At 46.4% G+C, this 26,584-nt stretch overlaps 1 protein-coding gene across 1 annotated transcript in view; it reads left to right on the forward strand.

Moving 5' to 3' along the window:
- Positions 1-12,565, forward strand: part of LOC126088245 (uncharacterized) — a 33,286-nt gene extending 20,721 nt beyond the window's left edge. The window contains exon 2 of the mRNA XM_049906375.1: positions 12,231-12,565. Coding sequence (XP_049762332.1) covers positions 12,231-12,565 — 335 coding nt within the window. The remainder of the gene's footprint in view (positions 1-12,230) is intronic.
- The last annotated feature ends 14,019 nt before the right edge of the window (positions 12,566-26,584 follow it).

Raw genomic sequence — 26,584 nt, forward strand, 5'->3', positions numbered from 1 at the left:
ACTATTGGCGATCAGGGTGGAGACAAAACTTTTTTTTTTTTTTTTGGTCATCAGTCTACTGACTGGTCTGATGCGGCCCTCCACGAATTCCTTTCCTGTGCTAACCTCTTCATCTCAGAGCAGCACTTGCAACCTACGTCCTCAATTATTTGCTTGACGTATTCCAATCTCTGTCTTCCTCTACAGTTTTTGCCCTCTACAGCTCCCTCTAGTACCATGGAAGTCATTCCCTTATGTCTTAGCAGATGTCCTATCATCCTGTCCCTTCTCCTTATGTTTTCCACATATTCCTTTCCTCTCCGATTCTGCGTAGAACCTCCTCATTCCTTACCTTATCAGTCCACCTACTTTTCAACATTCGTCTATAGCACCACATCTCAAATGCTTCGATTCTCTTCTGTTCCAGTTTTCCCACAGTCCATGTTTCACTTCCATACGTACATCCTCAGAAATTTCCTCCTCCAATTAAGGCCGGTATTTGATATTAGTAGACTTCTCTTGGCCAGAAATGCCTTTTTTGCCATAGCGAGTCTGCTTTTGATGTCCTCCTTGCTCCGTCCGTCATTGGTTATTTTACTGCCTAGGTAGCAGAATTCCTTAACTTCATTGACTTCGTGACCATCAATCCTGATGTTAAGTTTCTCGCTGTTCTCATTTCTACTACTTCTCATTACCTTCGTCTTTCTCCGATTTACTCTCAAACCATACTGTGTACTCATTAGACTGTTCATTCCGTTCAGCAGATCATTTAATTCTTCTTCACTTTCACTCAGGATAGCAATGTCATCAGCGAATCGTATCATTGATATCCTTTCACCTTGTATTTTAATTCCACTTCTGAACCTTTCTTTTATTTCCATCATTGCTTCCTCGATGTACAGATTGAAGAGTAGGGGCGAAAGGCTACAGCCTTGTCTTACACCCTTCTTAATACGAGCACTTAGTTCTTGATCGTCCACTCTTATTATTCCCTCTTGGTTGTTGTACATATTGTATATGACCCGTCTCTCCCTATAGCTTACCCCTACTTTTTTCAGAATCTCGAACAGCTTGCACCATTTTATATTGTCGAACGCTTTTTCCAGGTTGACAAATCCTATGAAAGTGTCTTGATTTTTCTTTAGCCTTGCTTCCATTATTTGCCGTAACGTCAGAATTGCCTCTCTCGTCCCTTTACTTTTCCTAAAGCCAAACTGATCGTCTCCTAGCGCATTCTCAATTTTCTTTTCCATTCTTCTGTATATTATTCTTGTAATCAGCTTCGATGCATGAGCTGTTAAGCTGATTGTGCGATAATTCTCGCACTTGCCAGCTCTCGCCGTCTTCGGAATTGTGTGGAGGATGCTTTTCCGAAAGTCAGATGGTATGTCGCCAGACTCATATATTCTACACACCAACGTGAATAGTCGTTTTGTTGCCACTTCCCCCAATGATTTTAGAAATTCTGATGGAATGTTATCTATCCCTTCTGCCTTATTTGACCGTAAGTCCTCCAAAGCTCTTTTAAATTCCGATTCTAATACTGGATCCCCTATCTCTTCTAAATCGACTCCTGTTTCTTCTTCTATCACATCAGACAAATCTTCACCCTCATAGAGGCTTTCAATGTATTCTTTCCACCTATCTGCTCTCTCCTCTGCATTTAACAGTGGAATTCCCGTTGCACTCCTAATGTTACCACCGTTGCTTTTAATGTCACCAAAGGTTGTTTTGACTTTCCTGTATGCTGAGTCTGTCCTTCCGACAATCATATCTTTTTCGATGTCTTCACATTTTACCTGCAGCCATTTCGTCTTAGCTTCCCTGCACTTCCTATTCATTTCATTCCTCAGCGACTTGTATTTCTGTATTCCTGATTTTCCCGGAACATGTTTGTACTTCCTCCTTTCATCAATCAACTGAAGTATTTCTTCTGTTACCCATGGTTTCTTCGCAGCTACCTTCTTTGTACCTATGTTTTTCTTCCCAACTTCTGTGATGGCCCTTTTTAGAGATGTTCATTCCTCTTCAACTGTACTGCCTACTGCGCTATTCCTTATTGCTGTATCTATAGCGTTAGAGAACTTCAAACGTATCTCGTCATTCCTTAGTACTTCCGTATCCCACTTCTTTGCGTATTGATTCTTCCTGACTAATGCCTTGAACTTCAGCCTACTCTTCATCACCACTATATTGTGATCTGAGTCTATATCTGCTCCTGGGTACGCCTTACAATCCAGTATCTGATTTCGGAATCTCTGTCTGACCATGATGTAATCTAATTGAAATCTTCCCGTATCTCCCGGCCTTTTCCAAGTATACCTCCTCCTCTTGTGATTCTTGAACAGGGTATTCGCTATTACTGCCTGAAACTTGTTACAGAACTCAATTAGTCTTTCTCCTCTTTCATTCCTTGTCCCAAGCCCATATTCTCCTGTAACCTTTTCTTCTACTCCTTCCCCTACAACTGCATTCCAGTCGCCCATGACTATTAGATTTTCGTCCCCCTTTACATACTGCATTACCCTTTCAATATCCTCATACACTTTCTGTATCTGTTCATCTTCAGCTTGCGACGTCGGCATGTATACCTGAACTATCGCTGTCGGTGTTGGTCTGCTATCGATTCTGATTAGAACAACCCAGTCACTGAACTGTTCACAGTAACACACCCTCTGCCCTACCTTCCTATTCATAACGAATCCTACACCCGTTATACCATTTTCTGCTGCTGTTTATATTACCCGATACTCGTCTGACCAGAAATCCTTGTCTTCCTTCCACTTCACTTCACTGACCCATACTATATCTAGATTGAGCCTTTGAATTTCCCTTTTCAGATTTTCTAGTTTCCCTACCACGTTCAAGCTTCTGACATTCCACGCCCCGACCTTTCGTAGATTATTCAATCTTTTTCTGGTGGTAACCTCCCCCTTGGCAGTCCCCTCCCGGACATCCGAATGGGGGACTATTCCGGAATCTTTTGCCAATGGAGAGATCATCATGACACTTCTTCAATTACAGGCCACAAGTCCTGTGGATACACGTTACGTGTCTTTAATGCAGTGCTTTCCATTGCCTTCTGCATCCTCATGTCGTTGATAATTGCTGATTCTTCCGCCTTTTGGGACAATTTCCCACCCCTAGGACAAGAGAGTGCCCTGAACCTCCATCCGCTCCTCCGCCCTCTTTGACAAGGCCGTTGGCAGAACGAGGCTGACTTCCTATGCCGGAAGTCTTCGGCCGCCAAACTTATAACGACACTATAACAGACTCCTTCGCTAGAGTCTCCGCCACCAACAACGCGTGGCTGCGGGTGCGGACCATGAAGGGAGCAGCTTGCACAGGTATGGGATATTAATCGGCCGCCTCAGGCACTCAGTTCGTCAGCGCACCTGACGATCTCGACATGTCTGACAGGCTAAATGTTGTGTCCCTTAAACACTATGAACTGGCAGTACGCTCGCGGGCTGTTAGATCAACAAATACGTTATGAGAAACTGAAGAATCAGGTATTTTTGAGATACTCCGGAAAGACCGACTTCGTGAACAACAGAAAAACACATCTCAAAAAGTTTCTCTTTGCAGGTGCAAAGACAGGAAGTGCGTCATACCTTGTTGTTGTTTCAGGCGGCCAGCGGCATTTAAGAGTGGACGTGCCCTTCCAGGAAGTACTTCGTCTGTTGTTGGTCCTGTTATCTAAGCGCTCTGTCCTTCCAAGAAGAATGGGACGCTGGGTAAACTGACAAATGTTTATGAATCACTCTCAAAGAACCTGCTTGTGTAAAGACTGCCACTGCAAGGCCGCTGGCAGACGGAATTTTTTTACATGTAATGATTTGGAGGTGGTCTCTGTGTGAAGACACATTTGTACAAACCAGAGACTTCCTTGGAATTTGTTCTGTGAAATGCGCTTGATGGCCTTTGTGACAACGCAGAAAGCACTAAGTTCGTAACGTTTTAGATGCATCGTTTCTCTCCAGTTCAGTCAGTCAGTGTACTGATGACCCACTGATGTTCCAGAGTTGCCAGTCAGCAGCATAAGAAGCCGCCGCTAGCAAAAAGTTCCCTGGGATATTACGAGCCCCGCAAACAGAGGTGGCCGCCTATTTCCTCAAGAGCCTCTTCCGCCTGCGTGTCTGCGTTAGAGATGGGCAAAACTGTTCTTTTCAGAGATTGGATCAGAACTGTTCACTCCCTGAAATGAATTAGCTCTTTTTCATGACTCACCACTCATTTACAATAGAAAATAAATGGAAGGCACATTGCCCTTTAAACTTGGTTTATTCCAGTACTATACCTGTATTTTGATCTTATTTGATCCTATTATGAAGTAGCACAGATAATGAGTAAGAATTTTGTATTGTTTATTGAAATTTCCACGATATGACAAAGTTTTGGATTATTGATTTATTTTGCACTATTGTGGTTTTTTGGGTGATCGGAAAATGTTGTAACTTGAGATTTACATTAACAATATATTTGGCTATAATGTATTAAAATTTCATTAACCTCATACAAATACATCGCAAGCCATATATTTTTAAAGTGAACGTTTCCTTCCGAAGACGCCTAAAACCGCAAAATCCGTACCAGAATAAGAAAAAAAAATATAAATTTGACTGTAAAACGAAAGTGCTGCATATAGCCTTACGCAGAATAAAACAAGGAAAATATTGGTGTATCACATTTTGCGATACGTTTATCGGTTCACTCGTAATTAAAGCGTAAATTCGAGTGTCCATAATAAAAATCCTATAGTAAGAGGAGTCGTCAGGAACCTAATCTAATCAGTTTAAAGAAAGAAAAATAAAATAAAAACAATTGATGTATACATAACATAATAATGTAATATACATAGCGGTATTACTACGAAGAACAATATCCAGTAGAGACGAACTCCGATGCAGAGGCGCTGAGTCGAGCAGGTCGAGCCGCGAGCTGTATTACTGCATGAGCTGAGACCGCAGAGACCAGAGTGACACCTGAGTCGCTTTTCTCAACGCTCTGGCTAGAGTCGAGACGGTGGGGCGAGCGTTGAGCGGGCGAGTTCCGAGGGTGGGGGGGAGCGGTGAACTCACCCGCTCCGAGACAAATCGTCCGTTCCCTTGCGAGCAGGTTGTTGCAAGTAGTTCCTATGTTATCCGCTAGGTGGCTCTCTGTCCTGTTGCTCGCATCAACTGCCCAGAGGGCAGGACGTGCGACTGAAACGATCGCCGACAGAGTGCGATGCGAAGTTACGCTGTGCCAGACACTGCAGGAGGCAGACGACGCACAGAGATGGCACGGCATATGTGAAACACAAAATCCAATGGGGCACTGCACAATGCAGGCAGCCAAGGTAGAAGCAGGGCAGAGGCCGGCGCTGGCTGTGTTGTGTGGTGTGCACTGTGCTCTGACCAGCAGAGGCGCTGCTGATATGCTCCGTCTCTCTCTCTCTCTCCCTCTCTCTCTCTCTCTCTATGCCGTGGGAAACGTTTGGAGCTACCGTTCTTTTTTTCTGAATCACTGGTTGTTCACTCCTTTGATAGATGCAACTCTATGCATTAGTTCAAGAGCGGATCCCCCATCTCTAGTCTGCGTGAGGCTTTAGTCATTAGCGAACAGGCTGCTGGGTGGGGCACACTTGCAGTCCAGATACTGTGGTAGTTCAAGGTGTGGCCGCTTGAGGCGCTGCACTGAGTCACTTGCTGTCTCCTGGCTCGGGTACATGGCGGTAGGCTGCTGGACGCTGTGATGAATGGACATGCTCTGGTACGGGGCTGGGGGCATGCCAGCTGCAAACCATGTGCTCCCACATGTGTTAGATGTGTGCATGAATAAATTTTTATGCTCCTCTCTTGGAAGGTGCTGCCAGATATCTTTTTGTGGTATACACACTCTGTATGCGGTATGTAGTGTTTGTTGTTATGATCTGCAGGTGAGGTTTAGGAGAGTTGGCTTAATGTATTTCACGATATTTGCAATATGTTTGGATCTGTAGCTGTACAAGTGGATGTTTACGATTTTTTATGAGCAGTAGGTGGAGTTAAGGTGAGGTTTTTAGCTACGTTGGGGTATCGCTTCATGATCTTTGCCACATCTTTTTCATCTGCAGCTGTCCATACAGATGTGTACGATTTTTCTAACTGATATAGACTGACGATCTGTAGCAGTGTAATTAGGGCATGTAGTTGTTATTTGACGCAACGGGATAATTCTTGCTCCTTCCTAAGCTTTTCCTGCCAGTTTCTGGCGGCATTGTGAATGCAAGAAAATTCTTCCAACAAGATAACAGCTGCACATACCAACAAATGATGAATTAAAGAGATCCTTCCACACCAACTGCTCAGCATAGACTTAGATTTTCTCGCCAATTCGCAAGTGGGGGAGGGGAGAGGGAAAACGAGGGGAGGGTGGTGGGAGGGAGGGGTAGGGGCGAGAAGACAGGGGATACCATGACATCATCTGCGACATCATCAATCTGCTGTTGCCATACCTATCGACGCCATCTTGAATAAATTTGGCAGCAATTCTGACTGTGTTCTCTCTCTCTTTGGCCAACTTCTGACGGATTCTCCTGTGAATATACAAGAAGAGGGAATTCATATGAAATTATTTAATAGATTACAGAACATACCAAGTGAGTCAGTCGATCCATAAATATGATCTGTCCAAAGTCTCTGTATTGGTTACGAGCGTGAAGTTTTTCTATTTTAAAGTTAGCTGTGTTTACGTATATAATATATGTATATAGATATGTGAATCACCATGAAATTCTCAATATTGTATTAGAATATGCACACCATCATGGCATCCTGATTTTTCGCTTTCATAATGATACCTGCCTGCAGTCAGAAGTCCATCTTTATCAGTTTACAGCATGGCAATGCCACCTACCGTAAGGTACATGATCATAAGGAACAGAGTTCAGATGCTTGCTCATTAGATAAACTCACGACCAAGATAATCTCAGAGCACTCTGCCAGTAAGCAATGAGCAGATGTAGAGGGCATGTTATCTGCTATCGCACTTAATGATTTGAAGGGCATTTTTCCACTTTTATGACTAATGTAAAGCAAGACTTTATGGGTGATTTCAAATGGACAAGCAGTCAGGAATCAATCAGCAGTAAATAAATTTCTTCTTCTACAACTTAAGATGGTTTTATAATCGTTATGCCGGCTGGAGTGGCCGAGAGGTTCTAGGCGCTTCAGTCTGGAACCACGCGACCGCTATGGTCGCAGGTTCGAATCCTGCCTCGGGCATGGATGTGTGTGATGTCCTTAGGTTAGTTAGGTTTAAGTAGTTCTAAGTTCTAGGGGACTGATGACATTAGATGTTAAGGCCGATAGTGCTCAGAGCCATTTGAACCATATAATCGTTATCATCATCACTAAGAAGTTGCGGATCCATTCCAAAGTCAGCATGCTGGAGATACAGAAATTCCAAATTGCTATCCTTGGCTGTAAATGGGCTCTCACCATAAAATCCACAGCCTGGAGGATTCCTAATACAACTTTGCTTCTTTCAAATGGTTAAGTGGCTGACAGTTCGTATTCCAAGTGGCGTTTCGGTGTCAACACCACACTCACTCACTCACACACACACACACACACACACACACACACACACACACACACACACACACAGACAGCATGTCAGGGTGCTGACTATAAGTGATGCTCAGCCCACAGGGATGTAAACACAACCACGGAAACATTGGACTGTGAACTACACACAATTTTGCTCACGAGCATGAGTATGCTGCGCACGACCATATGTTGCCACTAGGGGCTGCCTCTCTGACCCTTGTGGGTAGGTATCCTTCTGTCGCCCAGTAGCAGGCTAGAAATATTTGCTGCAATTGGCTACTACCGATATAAGTGAGCAGCCCCAGTATGGAATACACATGGCTCACTAATTACAGTATGCACCATATGTGAATGGAGGGCAAGAATCTCTAGTATCTAGTGCAGTGGGAGACACTATGAATCCTGCAGGGCTGTCCATAAATCCGTAAGAGTACGCGGAGTCTCTTCTGAACAGCACATTGCACTGCATCCCAGATACGTTCAATAATGTTCATGTATGGGGAGTTTGGATGCCAGCGGAAGTGTTTAAACTCGGAAGAGTGTTCCTAGAGCCACTCTCTAGCAATTCTGGACGTGTGAGGTGTCACATTGTCCTGCTGGAATTACACAAGTTCGTCGAAATGCACAACGGACATGAACGGATGCAGGTGATCAGACAGGACGCTTACGTGTCACCTGTCAGAGTCGTATCTACACGTATCAGGGATCCCATATCACTCCAGCTGCCCATGCCCCACACCATTGCAGAGCCTCCACCAGCTTGAACCGACCCCTGCTGACACACAGGGTACATGGACTCATAAGGTCGCCTCAATACACGTACACGACCATCCGATCGATACAACTTGAAACGAGACTCTTCCAAACCAGGCCGGCCAGTGTGGCCGAGCGGTCCTAGGCGCTTCAGTCTGGAACCGCGTGCCGCTACGGTCGCAGGTTCGAATCCTGCCTCGGGCATGGATGTGTGAGATGTCCTTAGGTTAGGTGTAAGTAGTTCTAAGTTCTAGGGGACTGATGACCTCAGATGTTAAGTCCCATAGTGCTCAGAACCATTTTCTTCCAAACCGGGAACATGTTTCCAGTCGTCAACTGTCCAATGTTGCTATTGACGGGCCCAGGCGAGGCCTGAAGGTTTGTGTCGTGCAGTCATCAAGGATACACGAGTAGGTCTAAGGCTCTCAAAGCCCATATCGATGATGTCTCGTCGAATGGTTCGCTTGCTGCCACTTGTTGGCGGCCAGCATGGAAATCTGCAGCAATTTGCGGAAGGTTTGCAGTTCTGCCACGTTGAAACATTCTCTTCAGTGGTCGTTGGTCCCGTTCTTGCAGGATCTTTTTCCGGTCACAGCGATGTCGGAGATACCATGCTTTACCGGTTTCCTGATATTAACGGTACACCCTTGAAATGGTGGTACGGGAAAATTATCATTTCATCGCCACCTCGGAGGTACCGTGTGTAATCGCTCGTGCGCCAACCACAACACCACGTTCAAATGCATTTAAATGTTGGTAACCTGCCATTGTTACGGCAGTAACTGATATAACAACTGCGCCAGGCGCTGTTGTCTTATACAGGCGCTGCCGATCGCAGCGTCATATTCTACATGCTTACATATTTCTGTATTTGAATATGGATGCATATACGAGTTTCTTTAGAGCTTCAGTCTAAAACTTAGTACACAGAATTCGTGACACGATTGTAGCTGAGTCAGTTAGAATATAAGAAGTAACCAGGCCTGAACCCGGGACCAAACCTCGATCGAAATTGCTGGTCTTTCGGATCTCGCCATAGTGGTAGGTTCTGCTTGCGAGTTTTCACATGGATAACAGGCACCCACACTATAGCGAGGCACACAAGCGAATGCCATCATCAAGCATGTCATTATATTGCAAAATGTATAAAGAGCACTGTTCCACCCACGAATTTTGAAAACCTGTAAGGGAAGTCGAATACTCTTTGTAGGCTGCAGAACTTCCCTTTCAATTGGACTACTGCCATGTGTTAGCTGCTGCTCCAGCCAGCCCTACTCCCAGATGCAGAGTGAAAAAAAAAAATGAATGCCTTCAGTGAGGGTCGAACTCACGAACTCTGTTTTACGAGATCAGTGGTCTGTCACTTTCTTTTTTTCCTTCTTTTTTTTCCACTGTTCTTGTAATGCATATATACATTCCCTTCACGTGTTTAAGCCAAGTATTACGCACGGGAATGATCAGTAGCAGCCAGGCTACATGTACATTGCGTCAGCAAGAGTGATGAAATCATACGAGGCAATGTCGTGCAACCTTAGTAGGGACAGGATCCGACTATTCGGGAGTAGGATCTTACAATCTGAGACAGTGTTACGAGACAAACTTCCGTCACAATGTCCTCAAACGAGACGTCAGATCCGCCTAGTAACAGCGATCTGAACGCCAGTTTGCTGAAAGTTTGGTATATATATATATATATATATATATATATATATATATATATATATATATATATAGGAACTGCAGAAATGGTCTGCACAAACAACAAACATGAGACTTCTATACTTTCTATCTGCGGCATCACGCTGTTTCATTGTTGAATCGAAACGACTCCCTGCCTCACGCCACTGTGATACGATTTCAGATTCTGTTCTCCACTTACCGTTCAGCTCGGCTCCGCATCATATCGCGTGAGAGGTACGTAAATTCAGTTGGGGGGTTGTTTTGTGGGAGGAGACCAGACAGCGAGGTCATCGGTCTCATCGGATTAGGGAAGGATGGGGAAGGAAGTCGGCCGCGCCCTTTCAAAGGAACCATCCCGGCATTTGCCTGGAGCGATTTAGGGAAATCACGGAAAACCTAAATCAGGATGGCCGGACGCGGGATTGAACCGTCGTCCTCCCGCAAGCGAGTCCAGTCTGCTAGCCACCGCGCGTAAATTCAGTGTTAAGTCGTAAGTGGACAGTGGTGCATGACTTTGGTTTTCATAGACTTTTGTCATTGTGAAATGTGAAAGTGCAGTGAATACAGTGGCAAACTGACCGATATACGTAAATTTTTGTACTTTATAAGCGAATGTAAACTGCAAATGAAAGTGAAGGAGTCGAAAAAGATACTATGATGAGGTATAGCAAGAAAACGATGAGTTAAACGTAACCATCGCTATTAAAAATTCCACTAATTATAATGACGGAGAAAATATAGAGGGGGCGAGTGTCTATGCTGGTTTCAAGTGCATTGATGGAAAAGGCTAGTGGTAACGTGGTCAGTATGCCCGATAACGTAAATTACATTGAGGAAAAGGATACTGACGACTGCGTATACTACAAGATTTTACTGAATCCATGGCAACTCGAAAAGAATTATAATTGTAAGAACGACGTAGATGGCACAGATAGAATACTTCGACAGCCTGGCTGTCATTATATCCCTAGCTGGCCTATCCTAAAGCGGGTAAGGCTGCCCTCTGGAAGTTTTGTGTGCTTTTCCACTGAGGGGTGTTGTACTCCGCCGTGTCCCATCGCTCGTGCGCCGACTGTAACACCACGTTCAAACTCATTTAAATCTCGACCACTTGCCACTGTAGGAGCACTAACTGATCTAACAATGCGCCAGACACTTATTGCCTAATATAGGCGTTGCCGAATGCAGCGCAGTATTCTGTCTGTTTACATGCCTCTGTATTTGAATATGCATGCCTATACCAGTTTCTTCGGCGCTTCAGTGAGAATAGAACATGGGAATAAAAGCTTGTCTGAACAGTGTGTAAATTTCAGGCTGGACGAATGTTCAAATAACTTACGGGTTTGCTGCCGGGTGACGTCGTCGAACACCGCCGATATTCCGACAGGAGCACACCGTGCCATTCTCGAGGCACAAATGCAAGGAAGAAAAAATGTGCAAGCAAATTTAATACCTCGGCTCACAGAGGAGAAACAAGGAAGACACCACACACAGAACAAGTGCCAACGCAAACAAAGATAAGCAACATCAGAAATATCGATAGTTATTATTAATCAACAGGTGAGGTAGCACTAATTCTGTCCCTCTGTTTTTTGATGAGAGACAGAGCCGGATTCCAAGCAGCATTTAAACAAAATCCACCATCTATGTTAATAAGGTTGCTTGATAGTCTGATTTCAACAGCTTCCTTAATAACACTATCCCAATAGCTGGACGTGCAAGCCAGAATCTCCGTGTTGTTGTATTCCATAGGATGACCGGTGTCAAGGCAATGTTCTGCAAATTGCATCCTATGGAATTGCAGCTATTGGGATAGTGTTATTAAGGAAGCTGTTGAAATCAGACTATCAAGCAACCTTATTAACAGAGATGGTGGATTTTGTTTAAATGCTGCTTGGAATCCGGCTCTGTCTCTCATCAAAAAACAGAGGGACAGAATTAGTGCTACCTCACCTGTTGATTAATAATAACTATCGACATTTCTGATGTTGGTTATCTTTGTTTGTGTTGACACTTGTTCTGTGTGTGGTGTCTTCCTTGTTTCTCCTCTGTGAACCGAGGTATTAAATTTGCTTGCACATTTTTTCTTCCTTGCATTTGTGCCTTGAGAATGGCAGTTTGTGCTCCTGTCGAAATATCGGCGGTGTTCGACGACGTCACCCGGCAGCAAACCCGTAAGTTATTTGAACATTCGATACGCCGGGAAAAGCTAAGGTCTCAAGTTGTACGAATGATGTTTGGCAGGAGCTTACTCGCTGTTGGAGACGTGCGAGAACCTCGACGCGCTGTTGGCCGTGGTGCCTGCGGTCGCAAGCCTGGTGCAGCCGCCCACAGACGTGGAGCAGTGCGCCGGCGCCCCGGCTGTGATCCGGGGGCTCACGGGACATACGCCCAGGGACGAGGCGTTCACCACGGAACACAGCTGCCTCGTCGCTGACGACTGCATCGACTCCTGTTACGCGCAGGGGTACGTAGATCGTTGGGTGTCACGACAACTAATCGAACATCTTGTACTCTTCTCCTCCTCCAAATTTGTTCTGCGTGCCATCACCCTAAAACAAGGCCCGTGGAGCAGATGACATTCCGTCAAAACAACTGATGTCCTTGGGACGGTCAGCTATGACGAAACACTTCCATCTGGTGCACACCATGTAAGAGACAGGCGAAATACCGTCAGAGTTCGAGACGAAATAATACGCTACTGGCCATTAAAATTGCTACACCAAGAAGAAATACAGATGATAAACGGGTATTCATTGGACATATATATTATACAAGTACTGTCACGTGGTTACATTTTCACGCAGTTTGGGTGCATAGATCCTGAGAAATCAGTACCCAGAACAACCACCTCTGGCCTTGATACGCCTGGTCATTGAGTCAAACAGAGCTTGGATGGCTGCCCATGCAGCTTCAACACGATACAACAGTTCATCAAGAGTAGTGACTGGCGTATTGTGACGAGCCAGTTGCTCGGCCACCATTGACCAGACGTTTTCAATTGATGAGAGATCTGGAGAATGTGCTGGCCAGGGCAGCAGTCGAACATTTTCTCTATCCAGAAAGGCCCGTACGGTACCTGCAACATGCGGTCGTGCATTATCCTGCTGAAATGTAGGGTTTCGCAGGGATCGAATGAAGCGTAACACATCTGAAATGTTCAAAGTGTCGTCAATGCGAACAAGAGGTGACCGAGACGTGTAACCAATGGCACCCCATACCATCACTCCGAGTATTGCGATGACGAATACACGCTTCCAATGTGCGTTCACCGCGATGTCGCCAAACACGGATGCGACCATCATGATGCCGTAAACAGAACCTGGATTCGTCCGAAAAAATGACGTTTTGCCATTCGTGCACCCAGGTTCGTCGTTGAGTACGCGATCGCAGGCGCTCCTGCCTGTGATGCAGCGGCAAGGGTAACCGCAGCCATGATCTCCGAGCTGATAGTCCATGCTGCTGCAAACGTCGTCGAACTGTTCGTGCAGATGGTTGTTGTCTTGCAAACGTCCCCATCTGTTGACTCAGGAATCGAGACGTGGCTGCACGATCCGTTACAGCCATGCGGATAAGATGCCTGTCATCTCGACTGCTAGTGATACGAGGCCGTTGTGATCCAGCACGACGTTCCGTATTACTCTCCTGAGTCCTCCGATTCGATATTCTGCTAACAGTCCTTGGATCTCGACCAACGCGAGCAGTAATGTCGCGATACGATACACCGCAACCGCGATGGGCTACAATCCGACCTTTATCAAAGTCGGAAACGTGATGGTGCGCATTTCTCCTCCTTACACGAGGCATCACAACAACATTTCAGCAGGCAACGCCGGTCAACAGCTGTTTGTGTGTGAGAAATCGGTTGGAAACTTTCCTCATGTCAGCACGTTGTAGGTGTCGCCACCGGCGCCAGCCTTGTGTGAATGCTCTGAAAACCTAATCATTTGCATATCACAGCATCTTCTTCCTGTCGGTTAAATTTCACATCTGTAGCACGTCATCTTCGTGGTGTAGCAATTTTAATGGTCGGTAGTGTAATTCCAATTCCAAAGAAGGGAAGTGCAGTTAGGTATCAGTATTACCGAAACTATCACTTTGATGAGTCATGGTTGCAAAATGTAGGTTGTATCGAAAACAATTATACGATTTAAGATGATCATAACTATTACGTTATCTGAGATATGTGCGTGAACAACGTACTGATGGAAGGAGCAGACTCTGGAGTTTTACATGGTTCCCGCTAGGTAGCAGCAGTTACTCCCACCTCAGTTCTAGTAAAAATGGTGTCGGGGCAGCAGAAAGCGTTTCGTGTTCTGCGTTTTGCGCAGTACGGGTCAGTAATAACTGTTCAGCGTGACTTTCGTACTAGGGTAAATATTTCCACAAGTTTACTTTGATCAACTTGACAACATATTTGTTTTATCCTGCGTGCATATTTTTCGTTCGTTTTTATTGATACAGTCTTCTTATGATGTTGGTTGCTAAGACCGAAACAAATAGAAAATAATAAAAAATTGTATGGCTGACGGCCATATATTCTTGATGAATATATGCGCAGACATTCTTATATTTCCTCAGAAACAGGTCATCTTACGAAAATGTCTGCGTCCTTACGAAAACGGTTCCCTTAAGGTTTCCCAGTAAACATACTCCCGAAAGTATCCTCGCAAGGAAATCACATGCATCACTACCATTCACCATATTTTGACAGGTAGTCTCACTGTAGCGCTCATTGCAGTATGAATTCCCCTTGGAATGGTTGGTTTTCCGGTACTGCTGCTCACGTCAAACAATTTCTTGGTGCCTAGTTGCACTACTTCATGGAAATTACACCTTACTGTATTTGTGCATGGTTTATATGGTTTGCCTTCGACAAAAGATTCTCCTCGTGACAGATCAACATTAACAGTAGCTTAACTTAGTTAGAATATCTTCCCAGTAAGTTGCACAGCACATTATCGAATATTCTGCATCAGAATCACGCTGTAATTAAAGTCTAAAACAGGGATCATGCTGTAGCCCTCGCTTACATGAGACACCACATCTACATTTTGTCTAAAATTGGTTGCTTCCAATTGAAAATTTACCATTATTGAAACAATTGGCCATATATCCCCTACCACAGGCATATTATAACGTGTTGGATACCATTGCCTTTTACCCACTTAATCTCTGAAGGCCAACAGAAACATAGTTGCCACCTACTACACCCATTTTAGCACTTTCCACCTCTGCATATCCCAAAATATTGCTGCTGGTTCATATCACCCATACTGTTGTTCTCATAAAATTGCTAATAGTTCATTCCACCTCTATTATTCCGTGGTTGACAGCACCGCCTCTGCACATGCCACATAAACCCACAATTAAAGCACTTTATGTTCGCTGCAAACGAGTTTCGTCGATATGTTATTTCTGTTGCAACATCAGTCTCCTCAATTTCCATTGCTAGCCTGGCTGCTGCATGCACAGCCTTAGGTGCCCGATAGTGCACCCTTCTAGACACAGACCCATCAGAAGAACCCTGTGCTCGACTTCCTGTAACAATACAGTGTTTGTCTCACTATTCTGCATTAGTTCATATGTGTGCACATTAAGTTTTAGAATCCTGTCTGTAAAATCCTTCATGGTATAATTAATTACACTTGACTGTTCACATAAAAGCTTCACACTCGTCTGCTTATTATATCTGTGCACTGAACCATGTCTGAGCTCCTCAAATGGTTTCAGCTTGTCCAGTGCCATGCCCCGCCAGGGGGTCCACAACTCTTTTGTGGATACGTGCGTGGTGACCCTGAGCTGGTGCAGCTCTCTTTCTTTTCTGGTCTTCATACCTTCCGTTTCCACATCCCTCCCTCTCCCCATTCCTTTCCCCACACTCCCCACACCCCTTCCCTTCCCCTTCACACTCTTTTTGGGAGTATGTTTTGTGTGTAAGTCCGGAAGCGGGCGCTTCTGAGTGTAAGACGTAGTTTCTCTTCTTTGCTCTCTATGCTGGAAAGTCTCTGTCCTCCCTTTGTCCTTTTCGTTTCCTTGCCTTTTCCCTTTACCCTCTTCACCGCTGCCGCGTTTGATACCTCCCTTCTTTCCCATTATTTGTTCCTCCCTTACTCTTTCTTTCCTCCCTGTGGGTGTCTAAAGGCTATCCCCCGCATTCCAACACGTAGCTGGTGAAAGGGTAACGCGTAATTCCCCGCCCTGGGAAGACAGGTAGGACATGTACGTACCCTTAGAAAAGGCCAGGGAGGAGTGGTTACCCGAGCTGGTACCTTCCGAACGTGCCGATTGGTCCCTCTGTCAGTTTCTCGGGAGGTGTGGACAATTACCTAAGGAGGTACTGCCCTCAGAGAGGGCCCCCCATGAGGAAGGAGCGCGCCATCGGAGATGCCGGTAATCATTGGGGATACTTTCGCAATGGTTTCCTCTACAACTTCTGCCCGCAAGAGAAAGCTAGATGAGTTTCAGTCATGGACAATTCTTCCATCAGTGTCAAAGTTTCTAGTTGTTTCTCGGTCTGACGAAGGTCAAGACTTCTCCTCAGTCAACCCTTTCATTATTCAGAAAGGTGTCGACACAAGTGCAGGTCCTGTAATGGCTTGTTCCCGATTACGAAATGGCACCTTTTTGTTAGAAACAGTCAGTGCCCTACAGGCACTAAAATTGCTGCGAACTACACTGCTACACACCTTCTCTGTCCGGGTGGAAGCAGACCGTACTTTAAATTCATCATGCGGGGTGGTTTATACATACTCACTCGACGGATTATCCAACGAGGACATTCAAAATTACATGTGTGAGACCAGGGCGTAACGACTGTACATCGAGTCATGAAAATGGTTGACAAGGACTTGTTACCGCCCCTTCCTCTCTTCTTGATATTTGATAGAGTTCAACTTCCATCGAACATTAAAGCAGGATATGAGATAATTTCAGTTCGCCCTTATATCCCCAACCCTATGCGTTGCTATCGGTGTCAGCGGTTTAATCATACTAGCCAGTTGTGTTCCAATCCGGCCAAATGCGTTACATGTGGCAGGGATGCCCATGAGGGTGATTGTCCAGTTCCATCCCCTCATTGCATCAACTGTATGGGCGGCCACACTGCTGTCTCTGGAGATTGATCTATTTTCAAAGATGAACAAATTATTCAGGAAATCCGAGTGAAGGAAAAGGTGTCTATATTTGCTGCTCGTAAGTTATTCACCAGTAAAAAGCCCACTGTGATCCCAGCAGCTAAATATACCACTGTCCTTGCATATCCTCAGCCTACTAAGGAGGTAGCCATGCGGACTGGCGATCTCACCTTTAGCCCCACGGTCGTCAGATCGGCCAGCCCAAAGATCACCCTTTCAACCTCCCCACTATCACCTGCTCACTCTAAGACTCACCCTTCATTGGCTCCTGCTAAATCACAGGCCCCAAAATCGGACGCCCGGACTTCCAAAAAAGAGCCTACTCGCGAAGATTTTTTACGCACCCTGACCTCACAGCCATCAATTCCTCTTTCTCAACGTCCTGTTTCCAAGGAGGCTCATAAGAAACATAGTTGTGCGATCTTAGGCTTTTCTGGAGAATTAACTGTTTGTACTGTTCTTGGGTCTCCAGCCGGGTGCAGTCGTTTTCAAACCACGATATTTCGACAGCGTTCCTTGCCGTCATCTTCAGGCGATACCTGTAGACTGAGCGTCTCCGCTGACTCTCCTCCCCTTTATACTCTGATCGCTCCCCACTCCTTCCCCCGCGTCATGCCGCACGCGGCACTGTGTGGAGTGGTGGAGCGAAGGGGTGGGCTGCTGGCTACTGGATGCGAACTGTGGACCATCAGATGTCCTGTGGCCTTCGTCTGGCGTGGAAGTCGCTTTGAGTCGGCGCTGTGCTTTTAGTTGGCTGAGTGCTGGGTTCCAGGCTTTGCTGAGCTTGAACCCGACGTCTCTGTCGATCAGCCCATCAGCTACACGTATTTCAACCGCCTCCTTCAGAACACAGTCCCATAAAGACGAGGCCTGCCGAAAACGGAAGTTTTACGGCAAACGGAAGATTTACGACAGGCCTCGTCTTTTTGGGACTGTGTTCTGAAGAAGACGATTGAAATACGTGTATCTGATGGGCTGATCAACAGAGACGCCGGGTTCAACCTCAGCAAAGCCTGGAACCCAGCACTCAGCCAACTAAAAGCACAGCGCCAACCTAAAGCGACTTCCGCGCCAGACGAATGCCACAGAACATCTGATGGTCCACAGTTCGCATCCAGTAACCAGCAGCCCACCCCTTCGCTCCACCACTCCACGCAGCGCCAAATGTGGCATTATGCGGGGTTAAGGGTGGGTAGCGATCACAGTATAAAGTGGAGGAGATTCAGCAGAGACGCTCATTCTTCTGGTATCACCTGAAGATGGCGGCAAGGAACACTGTCAAAATATCGTGGTTTGAAAACGACTGCACCCAGCTGAAGATCCGTGAACAGTACAAACAGAAACAAAGTTCCTCTCCTTCTCCGTCACAGCGTGTCTCCCTTCAGGGCCACCCAGCGGTAGCCGCCCTTGGCCGTCTTCCGCGTCGCCGAGACGCACTGCTGGCCGCCGCTCAACCAGCCGATTACTGGTGGCAGGAGCTGCCCCCAAACAACCAATCCTCCTACGATCGTACTCCCCGGTCGTCTTCTATCTTCAGGAAACAAACCTACATATCCATGATCGCTTTGTCTTCCCTCATTTCCAATCAGTCCAGTTTGATCTCCCCTCTGCTGATGGCACTCCGGCACACGTGGGACTTAAAATTCTTCTCCATGATACTGTCCATTATCACCCAATCTCCTGAAGCAGTTCCTTACAAACCTACACCTACATCTACATCTACATTTATACTCCGCAAGCCACCCAAGGGTGTGTGGCGGAGGGCACTTTACGTGCCACTGTCATTACCTCCCTTTCCTGTTCCAGTCGCGTATGGTTCGCGGGAAGAACGACTGTCTGAAAGCCTCAGTGCGCGCTCTAATCTCTCTAATTTTACATTCGTGATCTCCTCGGGAGGTATAAGTAGGGGGAAGCAATATATTCGATACCTCATCCAGAAACGCACCCTCTCGAAACCTGGCGAGCAAGCTACACCGCGATGCAGAGCGCCTCTCTTGCAGAGTCTGCCACTGGAGTTTGTTAAACATCTCCGTAACGCTATCACGGTTACCAAATAACCCTGTGACGAAACGCGCCGCTCTTCTTTGGATCTTCTCTATCTCTTCCGTCAACCCGATCTGGTACGGATCCCACACTGATGAGCAATACTCAAGTATAGGTCGAACGAGTGTTTTGTAAGCCACCTCCTTTGTTGATGGACTACATTTTCTAAGGACTCTCCCAATGAATCTCAACCTGGTACCCGCCTTACCAACAATTAATTTTATATGATCATTCCACTTCAAATCGTTCCGCATGCATACTCCCAGATATTTTACAGAAGTAACTGCTACCAGTGTTTGTTCCGCTATCATATAATCATACAATAAAGGATCCTTCTTTCTATGTATTCTCAATACATTACAGTTGTCTACGTTAAGGGTCAGTTGCCACTCCCTGCACCAAGTGCCTATCCGCTGCAGATCTTCCTGCATTTCGCTACAATTTTCTAATGCTGCAACTTCTCTGTATACTACAGCATCATCCGCGAAAAGCCGCATGGAACTTCCGACACTATCTACTAGGTCATTTATATATATTGTGAAAAGCAATGGTCCCATAACACTCCCCTGTGGCACGCCAGAGGTTACTTTAACGTCTGTAGACGTCTCTCCGTTGAGAACAACATGCTGTGTTCTGTTTGCTAAAAACTCTTCAATCCAGCCACACAGCTGGTCTGATATTCCGTAGGCTCTTACTTTGTTTATCAGGCGACAGTGCGGAACTGTATCGAACGCCTTCCGGAAGTCAAGAAAAATAGCATCTACCTGGGAGCCTGTATCTAATATTTTCTAGGTCTCATGAACAAATAGAGCGAGTTGGGTCTCACACGATCGCTGTTTCCGGAATCCATGTTGATTCCTACATAGTAGATTCTGAGTTTCCAAAAACGACATGATACTCGAGCAAAAAACATGTTCTATAATTCTACAACAGATCGACGTCAGAGATATAGGTCTATAGTTTTGCGCATCTGCTCGACGACCCTTCTTGAAGACTGGGACTACCTGTGCTCTTTTCCAATCATTTAGAACCTTCCGTTCCTCTAGAGACTTGCGGTACACGGCTGTTAGAAGGGGGGCAAGTTCTTTCGCGTACTCTGTGTAGAATCGAATTGGTATCCCGTCAGGTTCAGTGGACTTTCCTCTGTTGAGTGATTCCAGTTGCTTTTCTATTCCTTGGACACTTATTTCGATGTCACCAATTTTTTTGATTGTGCGAGGATTTAGAGAAGGAACTGCAGTGCGGTCTTCCTCTGTGAAACAGCTTTGGAAAAAGGTGTTTAGTATTTCAGCTTTACGCTTGTCATCCTCTGTTTCAATGCCATCATCATCCCGGAGTGTCTGGACATGCTGTTTCGAGCCACTTACTGATTTAACGTAAGACCAGAACTTCCTAGGATTTTCTGTCAAGTCGGTACCTAGTATTTTACTTTCGAATTCACTAAACGCTTCACGCATAGCCCTCCTTACGCTAACTTTGGCATCGTTTAGCTTCTGTTTGTCTGAGAGGTTTAAATTTAGAGTGAAGCTCTCTTTGCTTTCGCAGTAATTTCCTAACTTTGTTGTTGTACCACGGTGGATTTTTCCCGTCCCTCACTGTTTTACTCGGCACGTACCTGTCTAAAACGCATTTTACGATTGCCTTGAACTTTTTCCATAAACACTCAACATTGTCAGTGTCGGAACAGAAATTTTCGTTTTGATCTGTTACGTAGCCTGAAATCTGCCTTCTATTACTCTTGCTAAACAGATAAACCTTCCTCCCTTTTTTTATATTCCTATTAACTTCCATATTCAGGGATGCTGCAACGGCCTTATGATCACTGATTCCCTGTTCTGCGCTTACAGAGTCGAAAAGTTCGGGTCTGTTTGTTATCAGTAGGTCCAAGATGTTATCTCCACGAGTCGGTTCTCTGTTTAATTGCTCGAGGTAATTTTCGGATAGTGCACTCAGTATAATGTCACTCGATGCTCTGTCCCTACCACCCGTCCTAAACATCTGAGTGTCCCAGTCTATATCTGGTAAATTGAAATCTCCACCTAAGACTATAACATGCTGAGAAAATTTATGTGAAATGTATTCCAAATTTTCTCTCAGCTGTTCTGCCACTAATGCTGCTGAGTCGGGGGGTCGGTAAAAGGAGCCAATTATTAACCTAGCTCGGTTGTTGAGTGTAACCTCCACCCATAATAATTCACAGGAACTATCCACTTCTACTTCACTACAGAATAAACTACTACTAACAGCAACGAACACTCCACCACCGGTTGCATGCAATCTATCCTTTCTAAACACCGTCTGTACGTTTGTAACAATTTCGGCAGAATTTATCTCTGGCTTCAGCCAGCTTTCTGTACCTATAACGATTTCAGCTTCGGTGCTTTCTATCAGCGCTTGAAGTTCCGGTACTTTACCAACGCAGCTTCGACAGTTTACAATTACAATACCGATTGCTGCTTGGTCCCCGCATGTCCTGACTTTGCCCCGCACCCGTTGAGGCTGTTGCCCTTTCTGTACTTGCCCGAGGCCATCTAACCTAAAAAACCGCCCAGCCCACGCCACACAACCCCTGCTACCCGTGTAGCCGCTTGTTGCGTGTAGTGGACTCCTGACCTATCCAGCGGAACCCGAAACCCCACCACCCTATGGCGCAAGTCGAGGAATCTGCAGCCCACACGGTCGCAGAACCGTCTCAGCCTCTGATTCAGACCATTCGCTGTACGTCTTTTCCTTTCTGGTTACATCCTCTCTCTTTGTACCATACACGTTCCGTTGTTCACACCAATGGCAAGAGCCAATCTCCTTTATCTCCTTGGTCAGCTCCCGCCCCCCTATTTGCTGGTTGGGGACTTCAATGCCTACCACCTGCTTTGGGGATCTCCACGTCCTTGTCCGCGAGGCTCCCTATTGACTGACCTCTTCCACCAAGCGGATCTTGTTTGCCTCAACACTGGGGAACCTACATTTTTGCCTGCCTCCACGTCAACCTATTCTCATTTGGAGCTTTCGGTCGGTACTTTTCGGCGAGCTCGGCGCTTTGTATGATTCGCTCTTGCTGATACACACTCGAGTAACCATTTTCCATATGTCCTTCAATTACAGCCACAACTGCTATCTATGCGTCCAAGACGCTGGAAGTTTTCCCATGCCGATTGGACACTTTTTTCCTCTCTAGCAACATTTGATGACCGTCAATTTCCTAGCATCGACGATCAGGTTAATCATGTTATGGAAGTTATTCTTACAGCCGCGGAACGTTCAATACCTCGTACCTGATCTTTGCCCCGACGACAACCCCCCCCCCCCCCCCCCAGTTCCTTGGTGGAACGAGGCGTGCCGTGACGCAATATGCGAGCGGAGATGTGCTTTTCGCGTTTTCCACGCCACCACCATCCTACGTTGGCCACCTGTATCCGCTATAAGCAGTTACTTGCGCGATGCCGTCGCACCATCTGCGATAGCAAGAAGGCAAGCTGGGACTTCTTTACCAGTTCCTTTAACACCTTCACTCCCTCATCTGTAGTTTGGGGCCGCAGTCGACGGTTATCCGGCACTTCTAGTTTCTCCCCGACCTCTGTGCTAACTATCACGCATGACACTGTAGTGGACCTAGTTTCAATTTCTAAGTCATTGGGTCAACACTTTGCTGAGATTTCGAGCTCTTCAAATTACCCGCCCGCCTTTCTCCCGAAGAAACGAGCAGTGGAATTGCGACCTCTTGCTTTCTCCTCTCAAAATAGCGAAAGCTATAATATTGTTTTCTCTATGTGGAAGCTCCACCAAGCACTCTCTTCCTCTCGCTCTTCCGCCCCAGGACAGGATGGCATCCACGTCCAAATGTTGCTACGTTTATCATACCGTAGTCTGCGTTACCTCCTTCGCCTTTATAAAGGAATTTGGACCGACAGTACCTTTCGCAGAAGATGGAGGGAAGCTATCGTCATTCCTGTTCCGAAACCTGGAAAGGACAAACATCGCCCCATCTCTCTCACGAGTAGTGTATATAAGGTTTTGGAGCGTATGGTGAATTCACGTTTAGGCTGGAGGCTGGAGTTACGAAACTTTTTAACACCTGCCCAATGCAGTTTCCGAAAGCATCGTTCCGCAGTTGACCATCTTGTTGCTCTCTCCACTTACGTCATGAACATTTTTTCAGGAAACGCCAAACGGTAGCTGTATTTTTTGATCTGGAGAGAGCATACGATACCTGCTGGAGGACTGGCATCCTCCGCACACTGTTCTCTTGGGGCTTTAGAGGTCAGCTATCCCTTTTCATCCGTCAATTTATGACAGAGCGCACATTTAAGGTGCGGGTTAACACTACTCTCTCCCGTACTTTCTCCCAAGAAGACAGGGTGCCCCTGGGCTCCGTGCTAAGTGTTGTACTGTTTGCCATTGCCATAAATCCAACTATGGATTATCTCCTTCCTGATGTCTCGGGTTCCCTCTTTGTCGACGATTTTGCGATCTACTACAGCTCTCAACGGACCAGCCTTCTTGAACGACGTCTTCAAGGATGTCTCGATCGCCTCCACTCATGGAGCATCGAAACCGGCTTCCGCTTTTCTCCCAGTAAGACCGTCTGTGTAAATTTTTGGCGTCGTACGAAGTTTCCTCGGCCTTCCATACGTCTAGGCCCTGTTGACCTTCCGTTCGCAGACGTCGCCAAATTCTTGGGCATTATGTTTGACAGAAAACTGTGCTGGTCCTCCCACGTTTCATATCTTTCGGCCCGCTGTCTGCGATCCCTCAACACGCTCTGTGCTTTGGGTGGTGCCTCCTGGGGAGCGGACAGAGTGGTCCTCCTCCGCCTCTACCACGCCTTAGTGCGCTCGAAATTGGACTATGGAAGCATAGTTTACTCCTCTGCACGGCCATCTATTCTTCGGCGTCTCGACTCTGTCCACCACCGTGGACTGCGTTTAGCATCTGGAGCTTTTTACACCAGCCCCGTGGAGAGCCGATACGCTGTGACTGATGAACCTCCGCTGTCCAATCAGCGAGCTGTCCCACTGAGTCGTTACGCTAGTCATCTGTCTTCCATGCCTGCTCATCCGACCCATTCCCTTTTTTTCGACGCCTCCTTGGATTTAGGGTGTGTAGGCCGATCTTCCTCTCTACTACTACCGGGAATCTGCTTCCGTCAACTGCTTCGTTCTCTTTCCTTCCACTTCCCTAAAACTTCCTTGACAAATGGGGGTACGGCGGTGCCTTAGCTTCGTCCCCGGACCTGCCTGCTCCGTGGTCTGTGTCAGCTTCCCAAGGATAGTACACCCCAGCTCCCCCCCTAGTTTATCGTCGGGCATTTCCTGCTCCACGCGTACGAATGGAGGATGCCACATTTGCTTACAGTGACGGGTCAAAAATCACATCTGTTGTTGGGAGTGCCTATATTGTTGGTGATACACCTAATATATTTCGGCTTCCCGACCGGTGTTCGGTTTTTACTGCGGAGCTTTACGCTGTTCTCCAGGCTGTCCAATACACCAGTCGCCAACAGCGGCTACAGTATATTATATGCTCGGATTCGCTCAGCTCTCTCCTCAACCTCCAAACTCTTCATCCCGTCCGCCCTATGGTCCACGGGATTCAGGACTGCCTCCACTTGCTCCACTTGAGGGCCGTCTCTGTGGCATTCCTCTGGATCCCAGGGCATGTTGGTATCCGCGGAAACAAGGCAGCCGATGTGGCGGCAAAGGCTGTGGTCTCTCTTCCTCGGCCCGCAGTTCGCATGGTTCCCTTTGCCGATCTGCAGAGCGTTTTATGTCGACGTGTTGCTCTTTCATTGCACACAAATTGGTCTACACTTCCCGACAATAAATTATGGGTCGCAAAACCTCTTCCCTGTGCTTGGCTCTCTTCCTCCCGGGCTTTTAACTAGGCTCCGGATAGGGCACTGTCCTTTTAGCCATCGACATCTTTTAGGTGGCGATCCTCCCCCGCTTTGTCCCCACTGCTCTCAACTGTGGACGGTGAGACACCTTTTACTTAAGTGCCCCTATTTTAATCCGCTACGCGCCCATTTACAGCTGTTGCCTGATATATCTTCCGTTTTAGCAGATGACACTCGCTCAGCCGATCACGTCCTTGAGTTTATCCGTGTCAGTGAGATGACATCGGTCATTCGAAGATCTTTTCTGGGGAAAAGAACCCCCCCCCCCCTCCTTCAACAGTAGTTTTCTAAGATTTCCTTCTGTTTCTAGTTTCCCTCCTTTTTGAGTTTCGCTCCCATTGCTGCTGATTTAACATTCGGGAATGGGCGCTTATGACCGTAGCAGTTGTGCGCCCTAAACCCATAATAAAAAAAAGTCCAGTGCCTTTGTGATAACACAAATGACCTCACTTTTACTGACAAACGCAATCTTGCTATCTGCAAAAACGGTTTGTCTGACCAACCGCTATGTTAGCCGATTACAAGAGATCCTTCAGTAATGGAAGCACCTCCTCCTACGAACTACTAAGAAAGGGAGTAACAAGATTTGCCACAGCTACATCCAGCCCACCGATTTCAACGGTACCAATCCTCACCCTTCTCAACTAGCTTATTATTCACAAATGTATTCTCTGCTCTTAAACGTGCTATCTTATCAACCACTGATTACATAGCTTTCTCACCAGTTTCTCTAATTTCGCCATTGCATCATCAGTACTCACAGTTATGAACTTGACAATAACAACCCAACTATAACAAGAGCACTCCTTAGTTATTCAAACTGCCACAGTTATTTCTTATGTCTAATCATGAACCACCTTGACTCCCTGCATTGTCCTGCCATATGGCCAAAGTGATGACACGTCAAACGAACAACAGCCACAGACTTGGCACAAGGGGCAGAGTGCCCAAGTATATTACACTGTGCACATCGCACTGGATCTAACCATTGATTTTTAGAATTGCTCTGAAACTGGGAGACGACCATCGGTTCCTCCAGCTTTACAAAAGAAAGTTTGCACTTAAAATGACACTTTCACTCCGCCCACAACGAAGATACTGCAGGCTGCAGTTGAGTCGTCTTGCTGTGGGCAGTGGTACCCCCTCCACTGTCCGCTCCACATCTCACACCACTCTGTTGAGTGGCTGAATGCGGCGGACTTGGGTTACGCACCATGTAGTTGAGAATGTGAGGCAGGCCCCACTTTTGCGTGGCAGCCCGCTGGCCTGCACCCTGGTAAGAGGTACAGTTGTCAGCACCCTATGTTGCTGACGTCACGCCGAGCAGCAGTAGGCGGTCTGGTCTATGGGCCGATGCCCTGGCAGCAGTCTGGCGACGCCCTAGCTCCCAGTCCAGACGGGAGACTGCTGGACTGCGAATGAATCTGCCTCAAAATTCACAGCCATTTGTACGGCTTCAGAACACATTTGTTGTACACTCCTGGAAATGGAAAAAAGAACACATTGACACCGGTGTGTCAGACCCA

Source organism: Schistocerca cancellata, chromosome 6 (genome assembly GCF_023864275.1).
Source record: "Schistocerca cancellata isolate TAMUIC-IGC-003103 chromosome 6, iqSchCanc2.1, whole genome shotgun sequence".
Taxonomy (NCBI): Eukaryota; Metazoa; Arthropoda; class Insecta; order Orthoptera; family Acrididae; genus Schistocerca; species Schistocerca cancellata.